Consider the following 26,126-nt stretch of genomic DNA (forward strand, 5'->3'; position numbering starts at 1 on the left):
AAATGACACGGCGAAGTGGGTCATGTACGCTCTTGTCACATGATAAACCAGCGTTTATTTCCCCATAACGATAACAAGATCAACATTCATTCCTTGCCTTATTGTCACGTGACAAACTACAGTTATTGGAAAATAAACGCCGGTTTGGCTAACTGGTTTATTGAAGGGAGTGATAGTAGAAATGTAAATATAAAAGAATAAAGTCAAACAATGAAAATAACGTCACGTCATTATTCTGTTTTTCAAATAACAAATTAGAAGACGTTTTCTCAATTCGCTCTGTAGTTTTAACAGAGAAACAGCAGAAAAATGTATTGATTGGTGAACATTATCTGGGACAGAACTGCATGGTGATGATTTAGCAGATCTAGCCACATTAAATAGATCTTCTTGTTCATTACTTATGGCAGAATTACACCAAAAATTTAAAGAAAAAAAAACACGGTAAATATTTCTTTTATACTAAATAATGTAACGTAGCTTTGATGAAATCTCCCAGAAGAACTTGTTGCTGAAGATTTTAGTTTCTACAGCACACACTATAGTTTAGATGATGCTAAAGAACCAACACGTTCTGTTGATGAATATCTTCTGTCAGTAGATTGTGAAGATGTCACGAATGATGGACAAAACATCAACCTCCAAGATACACCTTCAAATATTTATTGCTGGCATACTGATTCCTTTTTAAATGGAGGATTGGCAAGACATACCAACTGTATTCAACTTGACGCTTACTTGATAGGTCGTTTCATTGTGGAATTAAATCCGAGGAAAAAGAAACGAGGAATTGTGTCGGTAAGACTAAGACTATTTTAAAAAAATGTTTCATTTGCTTACTTCAGACTTCATCTGTTCGTAAATAGTAACATTAAAAAAACATTGACGACTTGTGATCAGCAATCATGGTACCCAACAACAATGGAGTGTTGAGCTTCTCCAACTGCTGCTGTATTATATGGTTTAACTCAAAATTTTTCCTGGTGAGGTGAAACTGATACCAGGTTTATAAATGGCACAAAACTCGTATAATCGACCATATTTCTTGTGGCCAAGTGTTATTTTAAAATTGCTTCAAGTATTTATCTTTCGTTTTGTCTCGATTGAAATTACATGTTTTAATACAAGTTATTATTTTAGAACCCAATCTCTTTAACTCGCTCTCTCTACATAACGATAGCAGATCTTCTAGACTATAAAACTATTTTCTCATCAATATTTTATCTGCTATAAAACTAATGTGTCGACATGCAAACTACAGCTCTATCTTCAATACATTACAAATTAATCTTAGCTTTGATTTCACCACACTACTAGTAAAACCCAGCACATTACAGAAACCTTCTAATCTCAGTCGACAAAGCTTGTCGGAAGCAAAGAAATGGAACTGCCAGACAATGTACAGGCCTACCATACTGAAATTCCGATATTTCTGTTTCAAAAACGTTTTAATTCAATGATTGTTCTCTCTGCGAGACTTGTTATTCATATCAGCACCCTTATTGGAGACAACCGATTCCCATCTAAATGGAGGATTAGAACGCATACAACCTGTTTTTTCAGGTTTGTTGCTAACAATTCTACTTTGTTCCACCTGACTCTGTGCCGCCTGTCTTTAAAGTAGTGCTCCGCCATTGCCGAGTCTTCAGGTTTGCGGTTGGTACAGGCTGCCTTATGTCCATCTATCTTAACACGAAAGAACCCGCTACTTGTCAGCTTTCCTCAAAACCGCGACACATCATTGGCGCATCTGTGAGAAATCTATACGAATTGCTCTCAGAAATCTACGACATGTACCTCATCCAAACAATTCTCCAGGTGACAAACCATTTTTACCTAGTCCAGTTCAATCTTCACGATCTTCACTTTGAACATCGACAAGTCGACCACTAAGGATTTAGAAGCAGTACACGATTTAGGAAGTATAGATTTTTTAAACAATATTTTATTCATATAGACTTAAAAATGATTGGGGTAAAGAACCCTCTTTCCAAGTTCCCTTTCCGAATTGAATACTGATTATTCAAGGGTCACCAGACTTCCATTTAAATCTCAGGCGAATCAGACCTCAGAAATTACAGCTAAGCTATAAAGACATGGATTAAAGATGTCTATTACAGGATCGCGCCGTAGACATCCAGATTAACATTGATAAAAATCGGCAAAGCAAGACAGTTAATAAAATCTCGTCCAAAGTATGGCAAAACCGAGAGTCCAAGGAGAAGTACCATGAAGTGTTTCTGAAAGAGTGAACATTGTCGGCTTCGCGTGCGACACTACTACATAGGTCAACATCATTAGATACAATCAGATCAATTTATAACTATTTGTCCAAAAGTTCGCAATGACGACCATAAAATTTCCTAGGTGAAGTTTGAAGTCTATGTGTCAAGTAACTCTGCTTAAGCAATTTCACAGGACTTCTAGATAGTAGTTGGTATCTTTTACAAATACAAACAACCCACATTTAGCTTTTTCTAGAAGAGTTACTATCAACAGGGCCTGCAATGAAATAAAGAAATTTGTCTGTGGAAACTATTTTTTACTTCCAAGAAAGAACGTTTTTTTCCTCAGATATGCGAATCGGATATGGAAAATACGTCCAGTTGTTAGTGAGATAAGATAAACCGGTTTTCTGTGGATAATGTGCGTTTAAGTTTTAAGATCTATCTACATAAAGATAGAAAGAAATGGGCAATCGTAAAAAAATACGATCATATGTCAATGTCAGCTGTGGTCTGGGTGAAAGAGTCTAGTAGAAGCACGCGGACCTCGCCACACACAATAGTATTGACGAAGAACTTGTCAATACTGAATATTGACAATACTATTGATCGTCTGCACGAAATACTGAGTCATGTTGTGGAAATCTATTCTATGTAGGTTTGCTGTTGACGGTTGACCGATATAATTGTATTGTAACCTATTTTTTCTTACTTTATTTTGAAAGTGAATAGCTAAGATGGCTTGGGCGAAAGAAAAAGAAAGAGAATTTTTACTTGAAGTGATACATGTATACAGAGAACTGCCTTGTCTGTGGAAAATGAAGAGTAGCGATTACACCAATCGAAGCTTGAAAGATGAAGCTTATAAGGTGTTATTGAAAAAGTATAGGGAGAGATTCGAGGACGCAACGAAAGAAGATTTAAAGAAGAGATTGAACTCCTTGCGAACCAACTTCCGTAAAGAATTGAAGAAGGTAAACGATTCTGTGAGAATAGGTAGTGATGAAGTTTACGATCCATCCTTGTGGTATTTCGACGCCATGTCGTTTTTAGGTGACCAAGAAGTGTCGACACAAGTCGAAGAAATGTCAACACGATACGAGAACATGATCAAAGTAGAAACACAATCAGAGGTAAGTTATCAAAGTTTTATCAAAATTTTTGTTCTCACTATCATTTTTACTCCTATTTTGAGGGTATTGTCAACGATGGAAAGTCGTTCAATCTAACTATTTCTAGGATATAATTTATATGCTCATAACCATTAAGAATGTATGCATTATGTACCATGAACTGCTTTCAAAATCATTACTGAATTATATGTCCACAGAAATATATTTTGATTTCTGTTTTCAGGATGGACAAGAAGATGATGGCGAATTAGAAAGCTATCAAGGATATCAGCCATCACAGCAACCACGCAGTACAATGTCCAACGAAGCCAGTGGAATAGGAAAGATTCAGAAACGGAAGCAATTGGATGTGAATGAAGAACAGGGTGAAATGATATCACTAACGTGCAAGCGTCCACACCTTGTAGACGACGAGTATTTGACTCTGGCTAAAACCTGGGCAAATGATATATCTAAAATGGATTCTCGGCAGCAACTTTTTGCCAAGAAAGCCATCAATGACGTTATTTTTGAAGGGCAGTGTGGAACTCTTCATCGACATTCAGTACATATCAACATTACTCCTACAACTCCAATTCAACCCTTTTATCAATAGTGTAATAGTTCTCAGAATGAATTAAAGCGACCATTCAGTGAAAAACTCCAAACTTCAAACGAAAGTAGAGGTAAAAATGAAATGATCAATTTGTTTTGTTCTATTCTTTAGCTAAGTGTGTTAATTTCACTTATCGGAACACAGTCCTCTCGTTTAATAATCCTCAATTTAGTGAATGTTTAGATTTCATATATTTCGATGTAGAAATACAAAAAAAAAACAACTTTAATGACGAAATTTACGCATCCGTCTTTAATATGCCAAAAGAAAAACCTAACAAAATATCTGTTTCTACTATCATTGGAGATGTTTTTGTATGACAACCAAGTTTAAACTTAGTCTTTCACACATGACGTGTCATCACAATAATATGTCGAGTTGCCACCATTTGATTCTATAATTTTACGTAACACTAGATTTTGTTTTGCCTCCATATATTATATGTATTATTTAGCAGCTTTGGTGGGTATGGTTCCAGAAAGGGTATGCTTACTCTTCTGATCACTCAATGCCACTTTTCATCATTAAATGCTTCCTCGGGGATTCAGGTGTTGGCAACATTTTTCTTACCATAATATAACATTAATGTGATCAGTTCCCTCCCTTGATTATTGAAATTAAAGAAATATATTTTCATCAGTTACGTCCCTTTTAAAATTCATCGGTGAAGTCGATATTTTTGTTTGCACGTTCCTATTTGACGTCTTTGTAGTGTATGTTAAGTAGCTATGACGGACGTGGCGCCAGGCAGGGTATGCTCACCTGATGCTACTCCAAGTGGATTTGAGGTTATTGAGCCTTCTATGTTCTCTTGATTAAGAATAGGCCTACATGGATAACTCATTATAAACACAAATAATCATATAGTTTACTTGATTTTACTCTTTAAAATGTGAAAAGCCATATTTGATAAGAAAAGGAGGCATTTCCTGTCAAAGGATATTTGTTCGACTCTGATTAATTATGGATGTAAAACCACACAGATTGCAATCAACGTGGACAATTTACTTTATGATAATCCGAAATATCAAAATGTCGAAAAGGCCGGACTATCTATTATCTCCCTTGATATAAAGTAATGATTAATTTCATGACGCCAGAAGCTGACGTCATAAAAGTACCCGGAAGATGCGGACTATAGTATACAGTGGATAATGGTACAGGTCTCTGTTGGCACGTTCCTATTTGAAGTGTTTGCTTTTTATGTTGAGCAGCTATAAATATACTAGGGCCTATTTGATAACCAGAAATATCAATATAAAGACGAAAAGGGCGAACTGTCGATTATCTCCCTTTGGCCTCTACGTGATTGAGCAACTGATTGATTATGAACAATATTATTGCAAGAAAATATTACTTTTTATGTAACGTCTGTGGAACTCGGTCTAAATCGTTCAGGTCATTTTATTTCTGTAATTGAAAGGCTGTATCTCTACCAATTTCATATGGTCAAAACCAACGTGTTTTATTTAAGATAAGGAAACCCGACCATAAATTATTATCAGAAATAGCCATAGGACTTTAACTTGTCATTCCATTTTCAAACAGCAAAGTCTCATAGTAAAGGCATTGATTCCGCACTGATTGTCACAGATACAGGGCACATAGATTTAAATTAACGTGGCAAACTCAACATATTTAATTTGTATTAAGTACTGTTCTATAAATCGGAGACCTGATGTTGGTTCTTAAAGTGTCATAAGTACACTATTAGGCTATTAGGTGTGGGTCTGTGTCGTAATTAACTTAATAAAATCAGAAAATAAACATATGGGTGACGATTAAACACCGGAATCACTGTCGATTATCGCCCTTGTTTGTTTTAAGGGTTAAAATTGACAATTGGTTCTGGACTAGAAATGATATGAACATAAAGGTGATGAACTAACAAAGAACAATAGATCTTCACTTTATCTCAGATACTATTCAATATTCTACCTTCATATCACAAAGGATTATGTTTAATCTCCAGCCTGACTGCTGGCTGCACATTGATCTCTTTATTATACCCATTTCATCAATCACATAGTAACACACCTTTCAATGCACAAAAATCAATATTATTATCACGTGACTTCTTGACGCGGTCACATGATCAATTGTCGGGGTTGTGTCATCCCTAATAAGGAAGTCGAGTCGTATCCAGGTGTATTGTGGCAGCAAGGTTTTAAATAATTTATTCTGGCTTCTGCCTGGCTACGTCTATTCAGTTCCTCCTAACGATCGATGACAGCTTTCTTTGTACATGCGCAATACAACAGTGGGAATATCTATAGTAGAAGTTTATATTTAGCTTACACATAAAACTATCATTGGATGCAAAAAGGAATATTGTTGGCTAAAAAAATGTGATAAAAAAACACATTTTCTGAGGTAAGTAAGATTTAATTAATGAGAAATTGAAGAAATTTTGACTTTCTAATTCATCATATTAAACTGGTTAAAAACGAAATATAAAAAATATAACTAACGAATATATAGACAATACATTTCAATTTCATGATATGAAACATTATACCTGATAGAAAAAGTAGGATTGGCATTTGTTTTTTTTTTACATTTCATTTGCTTTTTTGTTAAAACATTTTTTTCCATTCGCAATATTGGAGTGAAATTCGATAAACGATGATACAAATGATACTTGTGTGACTAAATAAATGAAATTAAATTGTTGTTTTGTAAGGCAGATTCATTTTCCAAATAAGATGATTTTTACGAGTACATTTTACTAAAATGTTATAGTTTTGAGAAATATTCTAGGGATAATACCAAATATTGATGTATAAAACTCTAATTTATGGTTTTCCCTTATTTCCTCACATGTGAATTGGTTGAACTGTTTCCTTTGTTGGCTGAGATTTGTATAGAAAAGGAAATCTTTTGGGTGCACTTTGAAAGCCAGGTCGCTAACAATGCATCAACTATTAGCAATTGTCAAAAAGAAAAACGTCACGTGACGTACATGAAAAGGGGATGTTTGAAAGTGTGTCTGCTATTCAAACCTCAATTGACAGGTGAGCTGAAACAGGGGCGGTAATTTGTATTTTAATGCAAAGAAACATAAACAATGGTAATTAAAAAAGGCAACAGCCGTGACTTTCTATTGAATGGGTTAATATGGGAACATCTTTTATATACAATATTATATTTTTTACATGTGAATGTGAACTGTCTAAGTCTCAAAGTGACACCAACGACATGAGTTTATCGTTAAATTTATAGACAGGATCGAAAAGGGCGAAAATCAGTTAGAACAAGCACACAATTTGATTGCTACCAATCATAATGATACGTGGTATTTGTATATATCCTCAGACTGACTGGCATCCTAAACATCTTCTCGAATCCGTCGAAATCTACATAATATCAAGAAATTTCATGAAAACTCACATCATCTATCAACTGGATGGTCGCATATTTCGACCCCACAGGTCGACATCAAATTTTTATTAAAAAATCAGTCGTTGAAAATCAGTTATTCTCGGATTCGGAAGGTCGAACAGCAAGTTCTTGCATTATAAAACTACTTTTAAGACCGATATTGGTCTGAGGGGTGTGGTTTCAGTGAGACTGAAATAGAGATGTAGATATTATTTATGTGATCAATACGTGATATGATTAACCTACTAGTCTTAAATAATAGAGACCTATGATAACCTAGGTAGACAGATTGAAATTATAGAACAATATCATATCTATTATTAATTCATTATTATTACATTGCGTCACATCAGATAAACAGTATGTCGTAACGATACAGGATAATAGCAAACATCAAACATTTATAGGGCATCTCTTTACAAAGCATTGATAGCTTTTTGATTAACAAACATTGACATCGTGGTTAAAAAAAACTCTTGACATCTGATGGTCGCAGAAACTATTTTTTATCGTACACATTTTTAGAAACTATCATTAAGTTTAAAATATAAAGAATTCAATTTGTACGCACTTATTCCCTGCTCTTGAACATGATAATGAGGACAGACAGTCTCCGATCGTAATAGTTGAAGGATATATCTAAGATTGTTTCCAAATTTTGCTATGTTTTATCTGCTCAAGATATACCTTCTATGTTGCAGTTTTATGATTTGCACTAAAAAATAAGAAAGTGCATCAGTATTCAACGAGTACGAACGTTTTTGACAACTTTTCGCTTTAATTAAATTGTCAGGTTATCTTAAGTTAGTTCAAAGTCTTACTTATCATGGAATTGTTACTGCTCACTGTTCAGTAATATAGATTCATTTTATTTCAGGAAGGAACTTTATGGTCTGACCATTTTACCGGTTCTTAGATACTCCAGGCGCATTTTCTTTCATTCGACAGGACTTATTCAAACACTTTATTAAATGTTGAGTATTGGTCAAAGAGAACAATGCTCTGTTCAATATGTTCTCAAGAACTAAAGACAATTTGATTACCTTAATAAGACTGGTCAAAGAAATAGTATTGATCTTAACACGGCACCTTGTCTAGTTCCACTATTAGATTGTAAGCTATCGTGATTCTTACTAAGCCTCAAGGAAATTTCTGTCTTCTTAAGTAATCACTTTACAATTACAAAAATAACGGATTCATTTATTCTGTACTACAAACGAAATGTTACAAAGTGAGAATAAATTCTTAAGGGGAATGTACATGTATTAGATTTAAGAACATATAACAAGATGTCGGAATAAAAAAAGTAAAATACAACGTCTTCGTCAACGGCGCACAACCATGGAGATTCTATAAAAGTTCCTTGCATACAACGGCGTACAACTGCGCGCAACATTAAATTATACAGCGACACAATATTATTTTGTTTAAGTAATGTTACGACTACACAATCACCAAGTCAATCAGGAAAAGTTACAGATGGAATATGAAATAGGGATTTAGTTCATGTAACGTGAGGCGATAGTCATTACGTGGATATTTCTACAAAATGCATCAATGAGTTTCAGATCTTGTCGCATTGAAATTGGCTTTCTGGGCTGTTTGTGTGATATTAAGATTAGACTTTTCTTCAACTCACAATCATAATCAAAAGTACAATTGATTTGCTGGTGAATTAATGAAAACGATTATTGTAAGGACCTGACGTTGATCTAGAAATTGCATGATCTTGAATATCGAATGATCAAATGAAATTCTAGACGAAGAAAATATGGAATAACAATATGTTTTAGTCCCACTTTTCGGCAGCACTGAAGAATAACAAAACTATGCTGTATCGTGAAATTTAGATTTAGATGAGGTAATAGATTGTAGAAGTAAACCCTAGAGACGTGCCCACAGTTCAGAGAATTCATATCACCCAGAACAATACAAGCTTCTTGTAATCACAGACACATGGAAACTCTATAATCGTCAGGGGAAGTGTTCTGGTGGTACAGAAGACACAAGTAGTTAGTGGTTAATGTGATTTGGTGGATTTATTGTATGAATTAACACCGAGTATTGTGTTACATTTTACATTATTACATTATCATCTTGTTACAATTGCATTATCCCATTATTGAATCATTGTATTAATCATTTATAGCACACCATTGAGTATTCGCGTGATATCGTTACATTAAAGGTGTTGTGATTTGATTCTGGATCGATCACTTTCAAAAGAACTCGACAAAATATATAGCATAGGTACCATGTTGTTTTCCAAAACTCTTTAATACTTTTAAAATTCAGCACAAGTTATTTATCTTCGCGTACCTTAATTGTATGCCTTCTATGTTCCTAATGAGCATTATGCGATTATACTGAAGCTATCCAGTCGAAGCCATTAAACAAATTTTATATCGATATTATTTGAATAGTACAGTAAAATTTTCTTTCATCAAGTAATATATCCGTAGTTCAATCGTTGGTCACCCATTGTCAATGACTGTGACAATGATGAATTTAATTGATCCCTAATGACATAGTTGAGTCTATAATTAGTTAATGAAGAAATATCAAATGTATTGAAGACTGAACATAGCATTTGTCATCGTCGTTTAACATTCATGAATTAATCATTATTGATGACTGTCGATTTATGAAGTGACATTGCATCATAGTCCCACATAGCCCTTATTTATGCATACTAAGTCTCGAAATCAGTTCGTGTATCTGTAATTCTTCTCTTAAAATGTATGGAGATTTATGTTCTTAATTTGAATGGCAATGGTCGGCAAGAAAATTACCGTGTAAATTGAGTGTTACAAAAATGGTGTTATGCAAGATGGCGCAGTTCTAAGGATGTTACGTCAACAGTAATTATAGGGTATATAATTGTTATTGGACCTCACGTCTGTCGCCCTGTCCAAATGTCACCATAAAGCATAACATTAAAAGATAAATATTTATTCCTTTCACCTTACTGACACCGTTTACGGTTTTTATGTTATTTTTTAACGTTTAAGACATGTATAAGAATGGGTATTTTCCCTTTAATCATGCATTGTTCAATCGTGACCCCGTCCATGTAATTGCAGATAAGAAACTGTCTGTAAAATGCTCAATTAAGCACAAAGTGACATCAACTGTTCTTGGCCATAATTATAACGTAAAAGAAAACTTCTACAAAACATTTTATCTTACACATCGCCATCATAAGTCAAATCTGTAACGAATGCCTTAAATGCTAACAATTTCTTATTTCCATGAAATCTTAGAATAAGGACTGCGCTGACCTTTTCTTCAACTACAAATTTCCTTGTCTGGATTAGTTCCATGTAAACCGTAAACCAAACTCGAAGTAATTATGCTTCAGTTTGGAAAAGTTATTATTCAATTTGGTTTTTGTTAATCTCATTGATTTCAATAATGTCATGAACACTAAGCTACTGTATAAAATACAACAGTCTGGAGTGACATTAAATTGTTATTGAAATAAATCGTTTCAATATAGCCAGAAATGTCTGTAGAGTTGATAAAACTATGGAGTTGTATAATTACCGGAAGTGACGACTAAGTGCTTTCTTTGATATTAGTTCAAGAATCATTCTCTCTTATTACCAGTCTCTTTTTATTGAGCAGAGAATTGATTTTATCATTTATTTTCAACGTGTTACTTTCATGATCCTGTATATTGCAATTTGAACTTTATTTTATACATCGATTATCAATAATTCAAAATAATACAATATGCATTGACACGTTATTCAATAGTCAAATAATAAACGTGTGGCGGAAGGGCCGCTGTAGAAAATGACAAAAAAAGCTGTTAGTCCTATAGATTTGATGTGCACAGTTCTGTGTATATCATTCCAATCCCTACCATGGCTGCATGTTTCCTCAAAAAATACAAATAGTTACTCTGGCTTCCTTTGGAACATACTATAAAAGTTCAATATATATTTTAAGAGCATTCACATGGTTAACATGCAAGAACCTGTGTCATATATTTGAACCATTCTTGAAAATGGCATCTAAGATATGGTATTAAAAACTCTTTCTGGAAGCCATATCATAGAGATAGCTACCAGTTGAAGAATGTGAACGTCTTTCTTCATCACAAAAAAAACAAAATTAGCTTGTTCTTCAACTTGGTTAATGTTGACAATGCTTTGCCTCTGATCTGGACCAATGAAGCTTTTCGAATCAAGAATAAAAACTACAATTGTTTGTACAAAGTTTGTGTCAATGTATTGTATGTATATTGTACACGCGCAATACTTTTAGTAAATGTACATACATAAAACTGTTCAGGGGATCAGAAGATAACCTCTGCAATATTGACAGAATACTTAAAGTTGTATTTAAAGTTTATATTGATGCAGTGTAGTGATGTTGTATAAGAGTATAAAGTATTATTGTTTGTGATACACGTATTGATAATTTGATAGAGCTCTAATGTCGTTTCCATGGTTTTATTGTATTTTTACCTTTACCATTGTGTGACAAACTTCAATATATTTTCAAACTCATCACAATGACTCTTTCAGATCCAATTACGTCTTTTGGTATCTTATAGTTTGTTCATTTGATGCTCTCGTTTTATCAAACCAGTTCTATTTTCATGCATTATAGATAGACGTTTACCACGTGCTTCCATTCGTATCGGCAAACTGGAACTGGTAAGGGCACTCTGGCCTATTTTTGAATGCAATGGAACTGTTTAGAATTTCGTGTTTTGTTTGTAAAGGTATATAAGAATATGGCATTGAATCATCCACTTCAGACAAATGGTTGACAATTATTCACTTTCCGCTTTTCTCTGGCGCATCATTTATGTCCTGAACACGCATTTTTCCTTCTGGCAATTGAAAGGGGCATTTTGGGCTTTGTTCCTTTTTCGAGTGCACCCTTGTACAATATTGCTCAGAAATCAGCTGATAGATGGTGTACATGATTTAGTTATCATAAATATTGGCTCTTGTTACATAATATATGTGTACTTAAACTACAATCTCTTTAGCCCCTTGTTAACCAACATGTATCAAATACACTCTTATCATTCCGCTTGCTTGTACCGATTACGATATACACACAGAACATTATCACTTCCATCCGGGGAAATCATTTAAATTCATTTGCTTTTTGACATGGTCGTTTCGTATATTCGGATTTCACATATATGCATTAGTAACTCTCTTTGTCGTTTAAATACCAGAAGTATAATTCATTGTGCTATGAACAGATTATAATGTTTATTTTTTTCTACCTGGTATCTTTTTCGACACTAATGGACATTGCTGTCTTGTGAGACGTCTAACTGCTCCCTTGATGGATCACTGTCACTGTGATAAAACAATTTAGTTCGGGAATAGTATGTTATATAAATCGCCACATGAACCAACCATATTGAAATTATGTCAATCCCGTCGTTACAGTTCAGTTTGATGAGAAAATATTACTGACAGAGACCATGGTGAACACCCATCATCTATCATTATCAGTTATTGAAGCGTACCAAGTTAGATCTTTAGATGTAATTGAATGTTACAGAAAGACTGATTGGCTTGCGTACTTCACACGTAACCCAATAACTCGTGACGTAATCCGTTTTGTTGTACGACCACAGGTGAAGTGTCTGAGCCTTGTCTGTGATTCACGGTCGTTTGTACGGGATTATCACGTCAATCAAATAAGATAAACTAAAAAGAAAGGATAACCGTAGTGTAATGAATCGGAATAGTTGACGACAGTTTTCTGTATCAATGAGGACTTAAGAAATGACAATATCGTGTGAAAAGTTAATGCTGTCAGACTGTGAGTTTTTACTTGTAGGCATTATTGGGTTATCTGAGAAAAATATTAACAAAGTAAGTCAATGTATGTTGTTTTTTGAGAGCTTGTTTAGAAATTTTTAATACTGTTATTTAAAATATTTAATGCATCAACATGTTATTTGGATAGTATTTCCGTAGATCATTGCTCCCATAAACTTTAATACGGAATCTTTCAATCTTTTGCGATAAAAAATCGCGAGTCAAATAGCAGACAAAGTTATGAAGGCACATTTGAAAATGATTACTCAAAGGCACAGCGTCAGTCAAACATTAATACAAATCTCAAATTATCACTTATTAGCCATGCCTTAATTCTCTTTACTTGACATCTCGTGGTACTATCCTTGAATTCAAAGCAATATCTTGCAATTTGATTAACTAATAATTTAAGAGACTCTTCTGTCGTTTTCCATTGTTCATAATAACTAGAATATTGAACGTAAATTAATAGTTCGCCGCACATTCTCCTTGTGTGCATGTTAGTGTTAAGTGAGTGCATGTTGCCTTTTTTATCATCAGATAATATTGATCAGTAGTTAATCATTAAGTAATTAAGAATTCTGCTGCATCGGAATGCAATAAACTGATGATAAAGTTATTCTTTATTAAAACAGGTTTTATTACATAGTTAACAGAGTCGGACTAAGCCATAAGATATTAATCAATAGAGATCAGGGTGGTTGAAACATAACAAGTTGCTATTCAACAGAAGGCACTGTTACAGGTTATTGAACATGTCAAAAAGGAATTGGAGCAGTTGCATAGTCCCAAATGGTAGTAAATTGAGATTTTTTCGCTTGGATGGTAGTAAACCTTTCCGTGATTACATTAGGAGAGGAAGCAGTAGAATAGCATTTTAAGGGCAACGAAAGGGTAGTAAGTTATTACGAAACAAAATAAATTGAAATGTTATTTCTCTATACATGAACTAGTATATTGAGTCCTGTCACATTGCTATATGTATATGATACAAATTCTAGCAATTCTCCAGCGATTGGTCAGATTGTCAAATATGCCACCAGTTACTTACCCTAGTTCAGTGAAACAATTATTTTATAAGCTTTTGTGCCTTCAGAAACCCTTTTCATATCTTAAGATACCACCAATGGCATCGTATTCATCCCCATTCATACTTTTTCGAGATACGATGCCATCAGGGGTAACCTGATATTTGTATAATTCCATTGTAAGATATTTCAATACCTAGTCTAATATCGTGATATAGTGTAGCTGTTGAATAACTAAATAAAACACAATGTCTGTAGGCTAGTGATTATTCTGGAGAATAATGGTTCTTGGTAGTTTTAGTAGATCCTGTGTGCTGACATGAACATTCCTAAGTCAGGGTTAAGCCTTATCGCAACTATTGGCGCAGCCGTAAACTAATTAAAACTGAGCGCTTCTGGTGATATACGACCCATTAAAGTTAATCGGATAAGCCGTCTTAAGCTGTTTAGATCCGGATTAGAAGACAATACTGGGTATTACGCATAATCACCATTTCGAGTGCTCCCAATATGATTTGGAGTATCAGTCTATCGTTGCTAATAGAACATTGTGAACCAATCTAGGTTCGTGATGTTGAAGGAATTTCTAACGGTTTATTTTATATTTAATTGATAAAGGTAATTGTACTCAGATTTCTACAGGTAATTAATTATCTATGACTTGAAGAAAAGAGACCGATCTTGGTATTCCAGCCCAGGTGATATATAGGTAAGACGGATCGATATGTCTATTCAGTTTTAATGTCTCTCTTCAACATCACACCATAGCGTGTCAGGGAAAGAATGTTTGTTTTCTGAAGTTACAGTTTGGCATAGATTTATATCTCATAGTAAACGAGGCGATATTTGGTTTCTGGGATCCTTTTGGATTTGAGAGAGCTTTTCATTCTTGGAGTTGACTGAAGACTTGAGAAGATTGATGAGGTATTTAGTTTACTTTTTAAAGACAAATTCCATTAATGGATTAGGTTTTGGGTCAGAAAAAATACCAATATAACGTGTTAACTCTGAAAGTGGTACCGAGCTGATAGACTCTGTTACATTTAGCTTCAAATGCTCTGAAAGTTTCAAAATCAATTCATGGCTTAAATGGTGAATATTAGAAAATGGTCCAGTGTTTTTTTTTTTAAATAAGCAGGTTGTTCTAAAACGAATTTACACATTGCCCCACCTCTGAAAATGATTTTTTCGTTTGACCTGTTAAATCTTCAAAAGTCACCATAGTCCTAGAAATTGATAAATAGTTCAGTCTAGATTTTTATCGTGTAAAATGTTGTCAAAGTGTCCGAAGTGTTCTATAGCCAGAACAGTGGGAACGTGTGAACAATTAATATTTCTCACCTACAGACCTCATTATCACCTGTATATCGTGAAAAATAGACGAATTTATTCTGCGATATAGAATAAGGTGTAAATTGTCACTACTGAGACTTCATTTGCGTAATGCATTATATGACAGAAGACTGAAAAACGGTAAATTAAATTCGGAAGATATTAGAATTGCAATCTTCGGGTATGAATAATAGATCCATCACGGACAAAGAACGAAAATTGCGGATTACTGTCGAGATTTAAGCAAGTAATTTTATAATATTGAAATATTTGGTCACGTTTCCCACGTTACAAATTTTTCAGCTTTTTCAATCTGAAGCTCATTCTTAGAGATTAAGCAACAGATCTGCAGGATCCACGGTTTGATACAGTGTCCATCAATGGCATTACTGAATATTTTTCTATAAGTTAATCGAAACAATTGGAAATAAAAAACATTTTTTCGTGATGCTTTTTAACTCATTTTCGACGAAAAATGTAAATGCTTGAATTACTGTCCTTCATGATTTCAATAATTTCAAAATTCAACTTTTGACATGAAACTGTCATTGTGAAATCATGTAGAACTGTGATCGAGAAATGACAAGATAGATTGACACATGTCAAAGCTGTTCACTTCTCTATTAGTTAAATCAAGATAGGGTGACGTATATCTTATCTTGATACATCTTTAAAGTCATGTTTGAGATTAGTTTAAATTGATTTTAATTAGTTACAAAGGTATTTCACTGAGGAATTCAATAGTTTTGGATTCAATTCTCTTGTTTTTAAACATCCATGGATATGCTTGTAAATCTCTTCACCATTTGATGTTTGAAACGCCCATTATAGTTATAAATTATATCTAAGTAATGTTTAAAATGTAAACGTTGTGTTATCTATTGTGATTTGCTATATAATTTTCGTGTCATAGGGTACAGTCAAAAAAGAAAAAAGAAAAAAAGAATGATGTATAAATTGCATTTATATATGTGTATACATGTATCAATTTGAGAATCTTGACATCAGAATCGCCCTAATTAAAACGACATCATGATAAGAACAGTTTTGTTTTTACGAATCTTAATCATCACTCGTCGCCATTTAGCCCAAAGTGACTTTTGATTGGTACGATAACAAAACACGCCCTGAAGATTAAAAAGAATATGGCTGACACACGAGTACGAAGCTCAATCAATTACACTATGGTAGTTGTGGTGAGATTTGTGTAACAGTTTATCGTGAAGTATATCACAGTATAGCGAAGAGCTCTATTTAGGGTTTATTAAACAAGTATGCCATTTATTTTACTTACAGTCTGAAGTAACGACAGGTGAATAATATGTATAGGAATTAGAAGAACGACTAATGAAGATCTCAGAGAATAATTACTATATTTACTATAACAATGACTGGAATAGGATGGATTATAATACTTATATCATGGATTGTGTCGGCGTTTTCTCTTACAAATGCAGGTAAGTCATTACATTAAATATTCACATAAGCTGTTTTAATGAATACAACCAGATTTCCGAACTTTCAGTTGAGAAGCAAAATCGCAAATTGACGTTAGGTTCAAGAAGAGTAATTTATTTAGACAGTGGCACATTCTGCTGAAGTTATCATGGAATCATAAGTATCAACGAATGTTTGGTGTGAAACTATGCAATCACTAGGCCAATATCTAAAATGTATTTTGAACCACCAAAATTTCTCATGTTAAAACAAATGTTAAACACGTACGTTTTTTTGTAAATGAGTACGACTCTTATTGACATAATATTAGGATATCAGTCTCAAACTTCAATATACATTGTTTACATTTTGATATGCAGTATAATGCTCATAATGCAACTATACACTATAATATATCGGGTTACAAGTTGTAGATTAGTGTCAATGTAATACCTCTATTTATTTTGATGATATATGACATGCTTATTTCGATAACAGGTCATATTTATCACTTTGTTTCGTCAATTTTTTTTCACCTGGGTTTGAAAAGGTTGAACAAACATAACTAATTCCTTTCATAAACCCTGAATTCTTTTAAGTTTGAGGAAAAAATAAAGTTCTCTGAATTCTCAAAATTTTATCAGTCAATAAGGAATAGAGCAGTTGAGCTCAATACATGGCTCAATATAACCTTTCAAGGGTGAGTTCATTCATAATAGGAAGTACGTTTCCAAATCAACACTAATCGCGTAAAATATTGATTTTTGATGACCAGAACTTTTAACAAACGATAAAATAACGAGAAGGTAATATTTTAGCCCCCAATAAATCTCAACCATAATTTAGTAGTTTTTAAATCTCAACTACAACAAACAAAAGTGTTCAAATTCGTTCTTTACAATCTGTTGTAAAACAGTGAAAAGAAAATCGAATTACCTATTGAATTACCATACAAATTCAACATAAAAGACACGATTTAATCTTCAAATAATTCAATTAATCAACTGATTTAGAGTTATCCCTTCCTTAGCGAATTACACACCAGGTGGCGTGGAGGAGGATGCGCTTTAAATCTACCACCCTCTAGCTATTTATTATAGCAACGAAAATGAATACAATAAAAGGGAATATTTTGTGTCAGAAAATACAAAGGTTGTCAACCTTCTGACATCTTCATTTTATTTACAATTTATTGAGGAGAGCAAGTCATCTTTTAATACGTTTTAAAAGGGAAGCAACTTGATCTGCTTAACGTCAAAGCGAAAGTGAAAGTACAATATTGATATAATGAATTAAAGTATATTATAAGTTAAGCTTTAGGGTAATTAATCCAAGAATCAATATTGACCTTCCCCTAACTTAACTCTTAATGAAAGAGTAATTATAATAGCATGCCCGTACTACCAATGTTTAATGTCTGTATGCTAACAATAGACAACTACAAACATTTCTAAAACACATGAAATCTGATATTTCGAAAGAAATTCAACTTTAAACCAATTTAGCACCTCAACAAACTTTTTAGGTTGTTGGTTTACGGTGTATGTGTCAAACATTGAAGGAAATTTAAATATTGTTCTTCATGCTATGCTGATGGTGAAAATTAAGACTTGACGTTGTCAACATTCATTTAAAACACAATACAAGAACTATAAATTGACAGTTACAGTATGAAACTGAAATACACTGGCTGTATGACGTTTCACGGTATGTAGTTTGCACATGAGTAAATGAGTGCTTGAGTAGTCGAGACAATTTTTCGACAACTGCCTAGGAACCTTTATCATCTGACACCACGACTTTCATGCGTTCAACCCGAGAGAACTATTAACATCTACTCAATCTGCTCTGTATTCTTTATACTGAACATTGCAGATTGTTACTTGCTTAGATTAACAGATACTTAAAAATGAATTTCTTTCCAATTTCAGGTAGCCTTTATAAGTTGATAGTACCTAACACCTATGTGGCCTTATCTGGTGATTTAATGATCAAATACATCCTACCAGGAAACGTTTCCTTGCCCAATGCCTTTATACGACTCTTTCACATTAATGGTGAGAAGCTGCTAGAAGTCACCAACTTAGCGTTACCACTCGGACGTAAGGAAGGGGAACTACCAGTAACCTGTGGTATAGTGGAGTTTGCTGGTCGCTACGTAGCTAAGATGTACATGCATGATGGTGGAACAATATTGACAGAAACTCAGTTTGATGTGTCTTGGCCGTCCATTCATTTAACATTACCAGATACTTACACAGCTTTGACTACCAGTGTACAGATACATATCAGATCTTCAGCGCAGTGTAAATCCTTGTTACGCCGAGGAAATTTTTTAATCGACATTTACCACGAGAGGCAGCCTGTTTCAGATGGTATTGAAACAAACACATCAAATCATATCACAAATTTAACCATAAATGATTTTACCAAAGACTTCGTACACGAGTTTCCTTGTAATTATTTTGACGTGGATGGATCTTATCAAGCCGTTTTAAAATCAACTTTGAATTCTGGAACGGAGGTTACACGTAGTAATATCATGACGACCGGTTGGAGTGATAGCTATAATTTGAATATCCGTGTAGACAGTGTTTTTCCTTGTCCAAATTTATTCAAAATCATTTATACAAGGCCGTCCTGTCCTTCTAAGGATAAAGTCAGGATGTACATGTTACAAAGGCGAGCCTCGGGTTCGTTAGCATCACCATTAGAACGGAAGTACGTGTTAGAGAGAAGAATTAGTCCGGATGTGACGACATTGAGAATACCTTGTGGTTTGTTTAATAAAACGTCTGCCGGATATTGTTTTGTGTATGTCAGTGTTTCTAAACACGGCGAAGTTCAAGAACAGAAAGAAGTTTGTTTGGCAGCACACCCTGATTCAGGTTGGTGTTTAAATTTGATTATTTCCCCGAGTTATATCAGACCCGGCTATACAATTTGTCACAACCATTTCAAACAAATTTTACACCTTCTCTTTCTCCAATTGAAACAAAATTCATATCGTTGAATTGTTTTTCACTATTTATGATTGCAGAGTAATCAAAATCGTATATATAGCGCCTCGTTAGTATTAGAATGTTCATTTCAATAGCACTAAAAGGTACCACGTCCTGACATTTTATGCGTGTAGAATTGAATAGTTATATAGGAAAGCAATTTACAAATGGGAATATTTTAAGTAAAGGCATTTTCAATTAGGATAATGAATTCCAACTGACATTAATTGGAGCGATACACTTTCAGCTTGACTGGTCAGTAGTATAATGATCAGAAGGTTTCTGTTATCAACTTACCTTTATAGAAAATCGATACTCTATTCTGTCTGACCATACGGAATTATTGAAGCGTGTTGCTCTATGAGTGCACCCAACCTTTAATAATTCAACAGGCTTTTTAATGATTTGTGACATGAAAAGTATATTAGAACTCATTTACAACATCATTATCAGTAACATTAATTGAGATCCAACTGTCAAAACTGAAACTGTTTTGCAGTTCAACAAATACAATGCCATACCATGGTTTATACTATGAAATTTTCAATTAAATTGAGACAGAAATTGACAAGATTGAATATTACGACTAAAACATTTGAAAATGTCTAATCTGATTAAAATGCAGATCTAGATGTTTACTTGTTTGTTTTTCTGCTGGTTGCTATACTTGTCACCCATGTTCTGAGTATTTCAAATAGACTAGATCTTTTACAACATAGTATTCGCTGATTGAATATTAAATTAAATGAGTTCTATAACAATTTCATCAGATCACTTACAATATATAGTATTGATAAATACACATTTACATTTAGTCAGATTAGAAAAAGTCAGTCGTAATAAGCCATAGTGTGCATGCGAGCGTTTGAGATATACATGTACTAACTGATAAGCTAAGGGGTTTCACCCATACCTCTGCATCAAATACTAATCGGCGGTAACTGTCCAAAGCAGCAGAAACAATCGCAATCCTTCGCATTGCAAACAATATTAATTCAATTTTGCGAATATAGATTTTATCATGTTTTTTTCATTCATTCTTTCTCTATTTATTCAACCATGTCGGACATCTGTTGGTAAGTGTACGTGGACAAATGTTGATGTTGTTTCCTAAGCAGTTTATGTTATCTTCGTAGTTGCTTCATTTATGATTATTCTTCAGTTTCATTTCCTTGCATCCCATTTCGTTTTAGTTGCCTGATTCCAATAATCATATTTCAGAGTTTTTATTTTGTTCTTTATTTTGGCATTTGTAGTGAAAGCTTGAAATATATTGTATGTTTTATAAATGAGTTCAAAAGTTGTACTATGGCTTTAGATGTAGTGGATAAAAGCAATTTTTGCCTGAGAGGATGGAAGTCATCAAAACAAAAACGATAACAAACTGAAACTTTGCAGAAATGTCCTTGATATGAACCACACATTGTAAAGATAAAATGTGTTGTACATAACATATCTAATTAATTTTCATGCAATATTAATCAAAAGTAGACTCTCGTCAGATGATTTCCCTTTATACTGCAATGGATTATATGAAGTACAAAATTAACAATATCAGGAACTAAATATTGACATTAAAATTTAATCAGTCCAATTTTCATGAAATCTGAGTATTGTGTGCGAATATTCCTTTAATACCTACGATGTTTAAAACTGCTTGTCTGTTGCAGCTTTACCAATAGATGGAGGTTGGAGTAGCTGGTCCGAGTGGGGTCAATGTTCTAATTGTGGTAATGGCAAGAGGGGTAGACACAGATTATGTGATCAACCAACACCATTGCACGGTGGTAGATTTTGTAAAGGCGAAGCTTTCCAATGGAAATCATGTTTTAAATATTGTCCTGGTAAGTAATTGCTAAAATTTCGGAAATCTCCTAATACGACTTGGATTTGTTTAAGAAAAAGATGCTAAGTACAACGTCTTAATTTTTTTTCTTTTATTCGTCTTTGTGATCAAATATTCAACATATTGATTACGTTCTATGGCCATTTTCTCTCTCTACAGACCTGTTAGATAGGAGACGATTGTGATTTGTGGAAGGCTGATGATGTTAAAATGTGTATCCTCTTTATATATATTGATGTTCCGTGTTTTCCAGATTGGGTCCCAGAAACACCATTAAAACATATCAAGATTGAACCAAGTTGTAAATGTGGTTGTAACATTACCGAGGAATCAGGAAAGATTATTGGAACTGGAAGGTGTTCTGGTTCAGCTGTGTGGCACATCAGAACAAACTTAGCTAAAAGAATTAAACTGACAATGAAATATATTAATCTGTATGGAGACCATCAAGTGATCACAGTGAGAAATGGTGATAATAGACAATCTGATATCCTTTATTCGTCCACAGAAAATACTCATATTCAGGATATATATTCCACAGGACAATCTTTATATCTAGAACTTTTATCCAGTATTTCTAGTCATAATGAAACTATAACCAATAAAACTTTGCCTATATATGTTCATGGATTTATAGCAGCTTTTCAAACAGAAGGTAATGATCAATTATCAACGAACTGTTGTTTTTATTTTGGATAATTAGAACATAAATCATGGTTTATTAATTTGATATTTACTACATATTTTGTTTGATAAACCTTAAAAAAGGAATATTTACTCTACCAGCTCTTTTGTGTCATATTGAATCCTATAACGATTTGTTATATTGAATTTTTCAGCAGCACTACCAAGATCTTCGTCCATCACAAGAAGAAAACTGGCGTCTTTGTTAGACAGTTCAGCAGCTATTTTTGGCATTGCTTTATGCGGCGTTATAGTAGTGTTGGCCCTTGGCTTTGTGGCATTTCATAAGGTATTCCAGAAAAAGCGCCATAAATACGCCAGGGCAGGAACCAGCAGCCCCGTCAGGAGTTTAGGTAGTCATGGAAGTATAGTGATCCATGAAATAGACGACATTCAAGCTCCGTTAACAGACGAACTTAAACGGAAACAAGTGACGCCTGTGAACGGCGTTTCTAGAAAGTCGTCAGTAGGTAGTGCATGTAGTACGGGTATAAAAAGAATGTGTACAAAACCTGATATTGAATCCGCCACGAACTCTTCAAATATCAGTTACACACCCTTAGTCGGTGCTAAAGAAACTGTGGACGTTCATAAAAGCGATAGCACAAAAAGTCCATCCATTAAAAAATGGACACCAAAATCACCACGAAGTCCGAGCCTGAGGAAATCGCCCAGAATACATCCGTCCCCTAAATTAAAACATGTGCCGAATATAAATCTGAATGCCTCACCGGGACCTACAAAACACGAACTTTTATCTCGGAAAAGACTGGATGCATCCAAAAGTGAAAAGAATCGGACAGAACTCACTCCTGTAAATTGTTCCGAAACGCGTGTTCTGCCTATAGTTGAGTTCCATCCACAACCGGCGCCCGTGGCTCAACCTGAAACGATCTCGTTGGCTACTATTCAAGATAAAGACGATTTAAATAAGAAACACAAAGTTAAGAAGGAAACGACATCGTTTATCCAACCAGAAAAATTAGAAAGACCATCCTCGCTTACAAGTAAGCCGACATCTCCACTAACTAAACCGAAAACTGAGAATAGTAAACTCAAAACGGAGGATAGTAAACCTAAAACGGAGGATAGTAAACCCAAAACGGAGGGAAGTGAACAAAAGGAATCTCTAGTCAGTGAAAGAGACACACTTTTACCGAAACCTGACGGACAAAGTCCCAAAGGTTATCGTGAAGAGCATCCTCTATTGAATAGTCCTAGTTCTTCGAAACCGAGTAAAACTAGCAGTAGCAGTCGAACTGGGAGCAAACTTACATTATCATCACCAACTCATAGTATAACCCCATCAGAGATTGCTGTGGAAGGTTTAGAACTGGAATATGATGACTTTATTGACGATGATCCTCTATCATATTTTGATTATGAGGAAATGCAACGATTAAAGTGGCATGGTGCTGAGAAATTAGATAAAACGGTGAAAGATGATGATTAACCAAATCATCTTTGGTAATTGTCCTCTGGTCATTATGGTGCTAAATTTATATTAATATTTGATATTCATAACATTTTAAATGTGGACTCCGTGAACTTCTGTAAGAGCCATTCACGAGGAAATGTAGGACGTTTCGTTCAACTTTAATCATTAATTAACGACAAAATATTATGAAATTCTCCGAATATCTATATTTGGGTACTTACCGAAATAATTTCTGGGTCATTAAAATTTGTTTAGTCTTTTAAGCCAATTTTGAAACGCTTCATCATTGAGAAAAATATTTGGCTATCCACTTCTCTTCACTTCTACTATATATGTTGTATATTTATTATTTTAATGTTATTGTCAAATGTCAAACATTATTTTTGAAGATATTATAAGTTGTTTTGTTGGAGAGTGTAAATCAATTGTTATGAATTTATAAAATTCTAAGAAAGTGGATAGTTTTTCTTTCTGGTACTCCAATACGATCGCTTAAGACTGACTTGTAATGAGAACTGTTTGCTGTACAGCTCTGAAACCGGTAAATGATGTTGAGAATTGAAATGGGAGTAGCCTGTTAAACAGAAAGAACCTTCCACTCAAATCAAATATGTTCCTGATAGAATCGCTTTTCATAGTGCTTGAATGTATTTATAAGGAATCGCTGCAGTTAAGCATAGAACTTCTGGTTGATTCCAAAAGTCATTACTAGACAAGGTTCACACGGTTAACTGTTCGAAATCTTGAAATCGATATTCTCTCATCGTTAGTCTCACATTTTGTCTCATCATTATCAAAATATCCGTGTAATTTCAGGCTTTCAATCCTCGATGACAGTCTAAACCTGACATGATTTACTACTCCTTCCATATTTGGGAATGTAATGACACAGGAAATGATGACGTATAATCACACCGTAATATCATTACGTTTTACTCACTTCATTAAAAGAGTAATTGCATATGATTCAGTCATAAATCAACCGCCTTTGAAGTGACGGTATGCTAGTGATGATTTGATTAAATTGATAAAGGAAAGTGGTTGAGCTATTAAGTTGTAGCTATAAGGTACAATTCGCACTCAGTGGTCCGAGCCTCTACATTCTGAAAGATATCAGTCCATAATTGACAAAAAGTGACAGTCGTACAGACATGAGCGACAAAACAGGTTCGAGCCACAGAGGGTCTGTCGTAAGAAATGTAGCCCGCTTCAGCAAAGCCGAAAGCTACTCCAAATGAATGATCAAAGTAGGGCTCGGCGATATTGGTTCAAGTTGATCTCACGATATGGGTATATATCGCGATATTTTTAAGTTTGTTTTTTACTGGTTTTTGAAACAAAATTATGATCTAGAAATTTTAAATGTAACATAAAACAATAAATATCTTTTAAAACACTTCAACTGTTTCAAACATCAAGTTACTGGTTAAAATTTTACGATATATAATGATAATAACCATATAACAGGATATGACGATATTTCGGTATTTTTTAATCATGCGATATTACTAACAATATAAATTCCTATACCGGTATTTATCGTGATACTGGTATATCGCCCAATATTTCGGTATTTTTTAATCATGCGATATTACTAACAATATAAATTCCTATACCGGTATTTATCGTGATACCGGTATATCGCCCAATATTTCGGTATTTTTTAATCATGCGATATTACTAACAATATAAATTCCTATACTGGTATTTATCGTGATACCGGTATATCGCCCAGCCCTAACTCAAAGCCATATAAACATTCATGTTCTGATCGTTTCAGACCGGCATTACGTTTAGTTCAATACTTCCATTAAGGTTACAACCTGCGACACTACAAATCTGTTTTCATGTAATAAAACACAAAACCAGTCTGCAAACATACAAGTTCAAACGAAAGAAAGCTTCAAACATTAGACGACTTCATAGTTAAATTAAAGAGTCTATTCGATGCCGGGTGTTTCCTATTCTGAATTTATTTTCAAAAGCTTGCGATGCCACAAGACTTTCACATGTTATTCAGGTTGTTCCAAGTTAGATCTTTGGGCTTGGTCAGGGATTTTTCCTTTTTCAACCTTGTCAATAATACAGCTTAGCTTATACTTGATAAAGTGTATTTTGTTGATTACTAGAATTTTGTGCAATTGAAATTTCATTCGTCTCATACACACAATTTCAATTCATTAACAATATCATGTTCTGAAATTTCAATTTTATTTATAACAGA

At 34.0% G+C, this 26,126-nt stretch overlaps 3 protein-coding genes across 3 annotated transcripts in view; all 3 read left to right on the top strand.

Annotated features, from left to right (window-relative positions):
* The window catches only part of LOTGIDRAFT_165543 (hypothetical protein), a gene marked incomplete at both ends in the record, with an annotated part of 25,030 nt that extends 24,164 nt beyond the window's left edge, over positions 1–866 (top strand). The window contains 2 exons of the mRNA XM_009062581.1: positions 500–798; positions 846–866. Coding sequence (XP_009060829.1) covers positions 500–798; positions 846–866 — 320 coding nt within the window. The remainder of the gene's footprint in view (positions 1–499; positions 799–845) is intronic.
* A 2,126-nt stretch (positions 867–2,992) lies between these two features.
* LOTGIDRAFT_96729 (hypothetical protein) lies at positions 2,993–3,896 on the top strand (the record flags this gene model as incomplete). Its single annotated transcript, XM_009062582.1, has 2 exons — positions 2,993–3,301; positions 3,582–3,896. Coding segments are annotated over 2 exons (624 nt in total), but the record flags the coding sequence as incomplete, so codon positions are not given.
* A 12,986-nt stretch (positions 3,897–16,882) lies between these two features.
* LOTGIDRAFT_234507 (hypothetical protein) lies at positions 16,883–24,359 on the top strand (the record flags this gene model as incomplete). The annotated part of the gene is made up of 5 exons (XM_009062583.1): positions 16,883–16,952; positions 18,864–19,820; positions 21,605–21,778; positions 22,034–22,435; positions 22,620–24,359. 5 exons carry the CDS (start codon positions 16,883–16,885, stop codon positions 23,915–23,917), a joined length of 2,901 nt encoding a protein of 966 aa, XP_009060831.1. The 3' UTR covers positions 23,918–24,359.
* Between the last annotated feature and the right edge of the window lie 1,767 nt (positions 24,360–26,126).

This window comes from Lottia gigantea, assembly GCF_000327385.1.
Source record: "Lottia gigantea unplaced genomic scaffold LOTGIsca_52, whole genome shotgun sequence".
NCBI classification, from domain to species: Eukaryota; Metazoa; Mollusca; class Gastropoda; family Lottiidae; genus Lottia; species Lottia gigantea.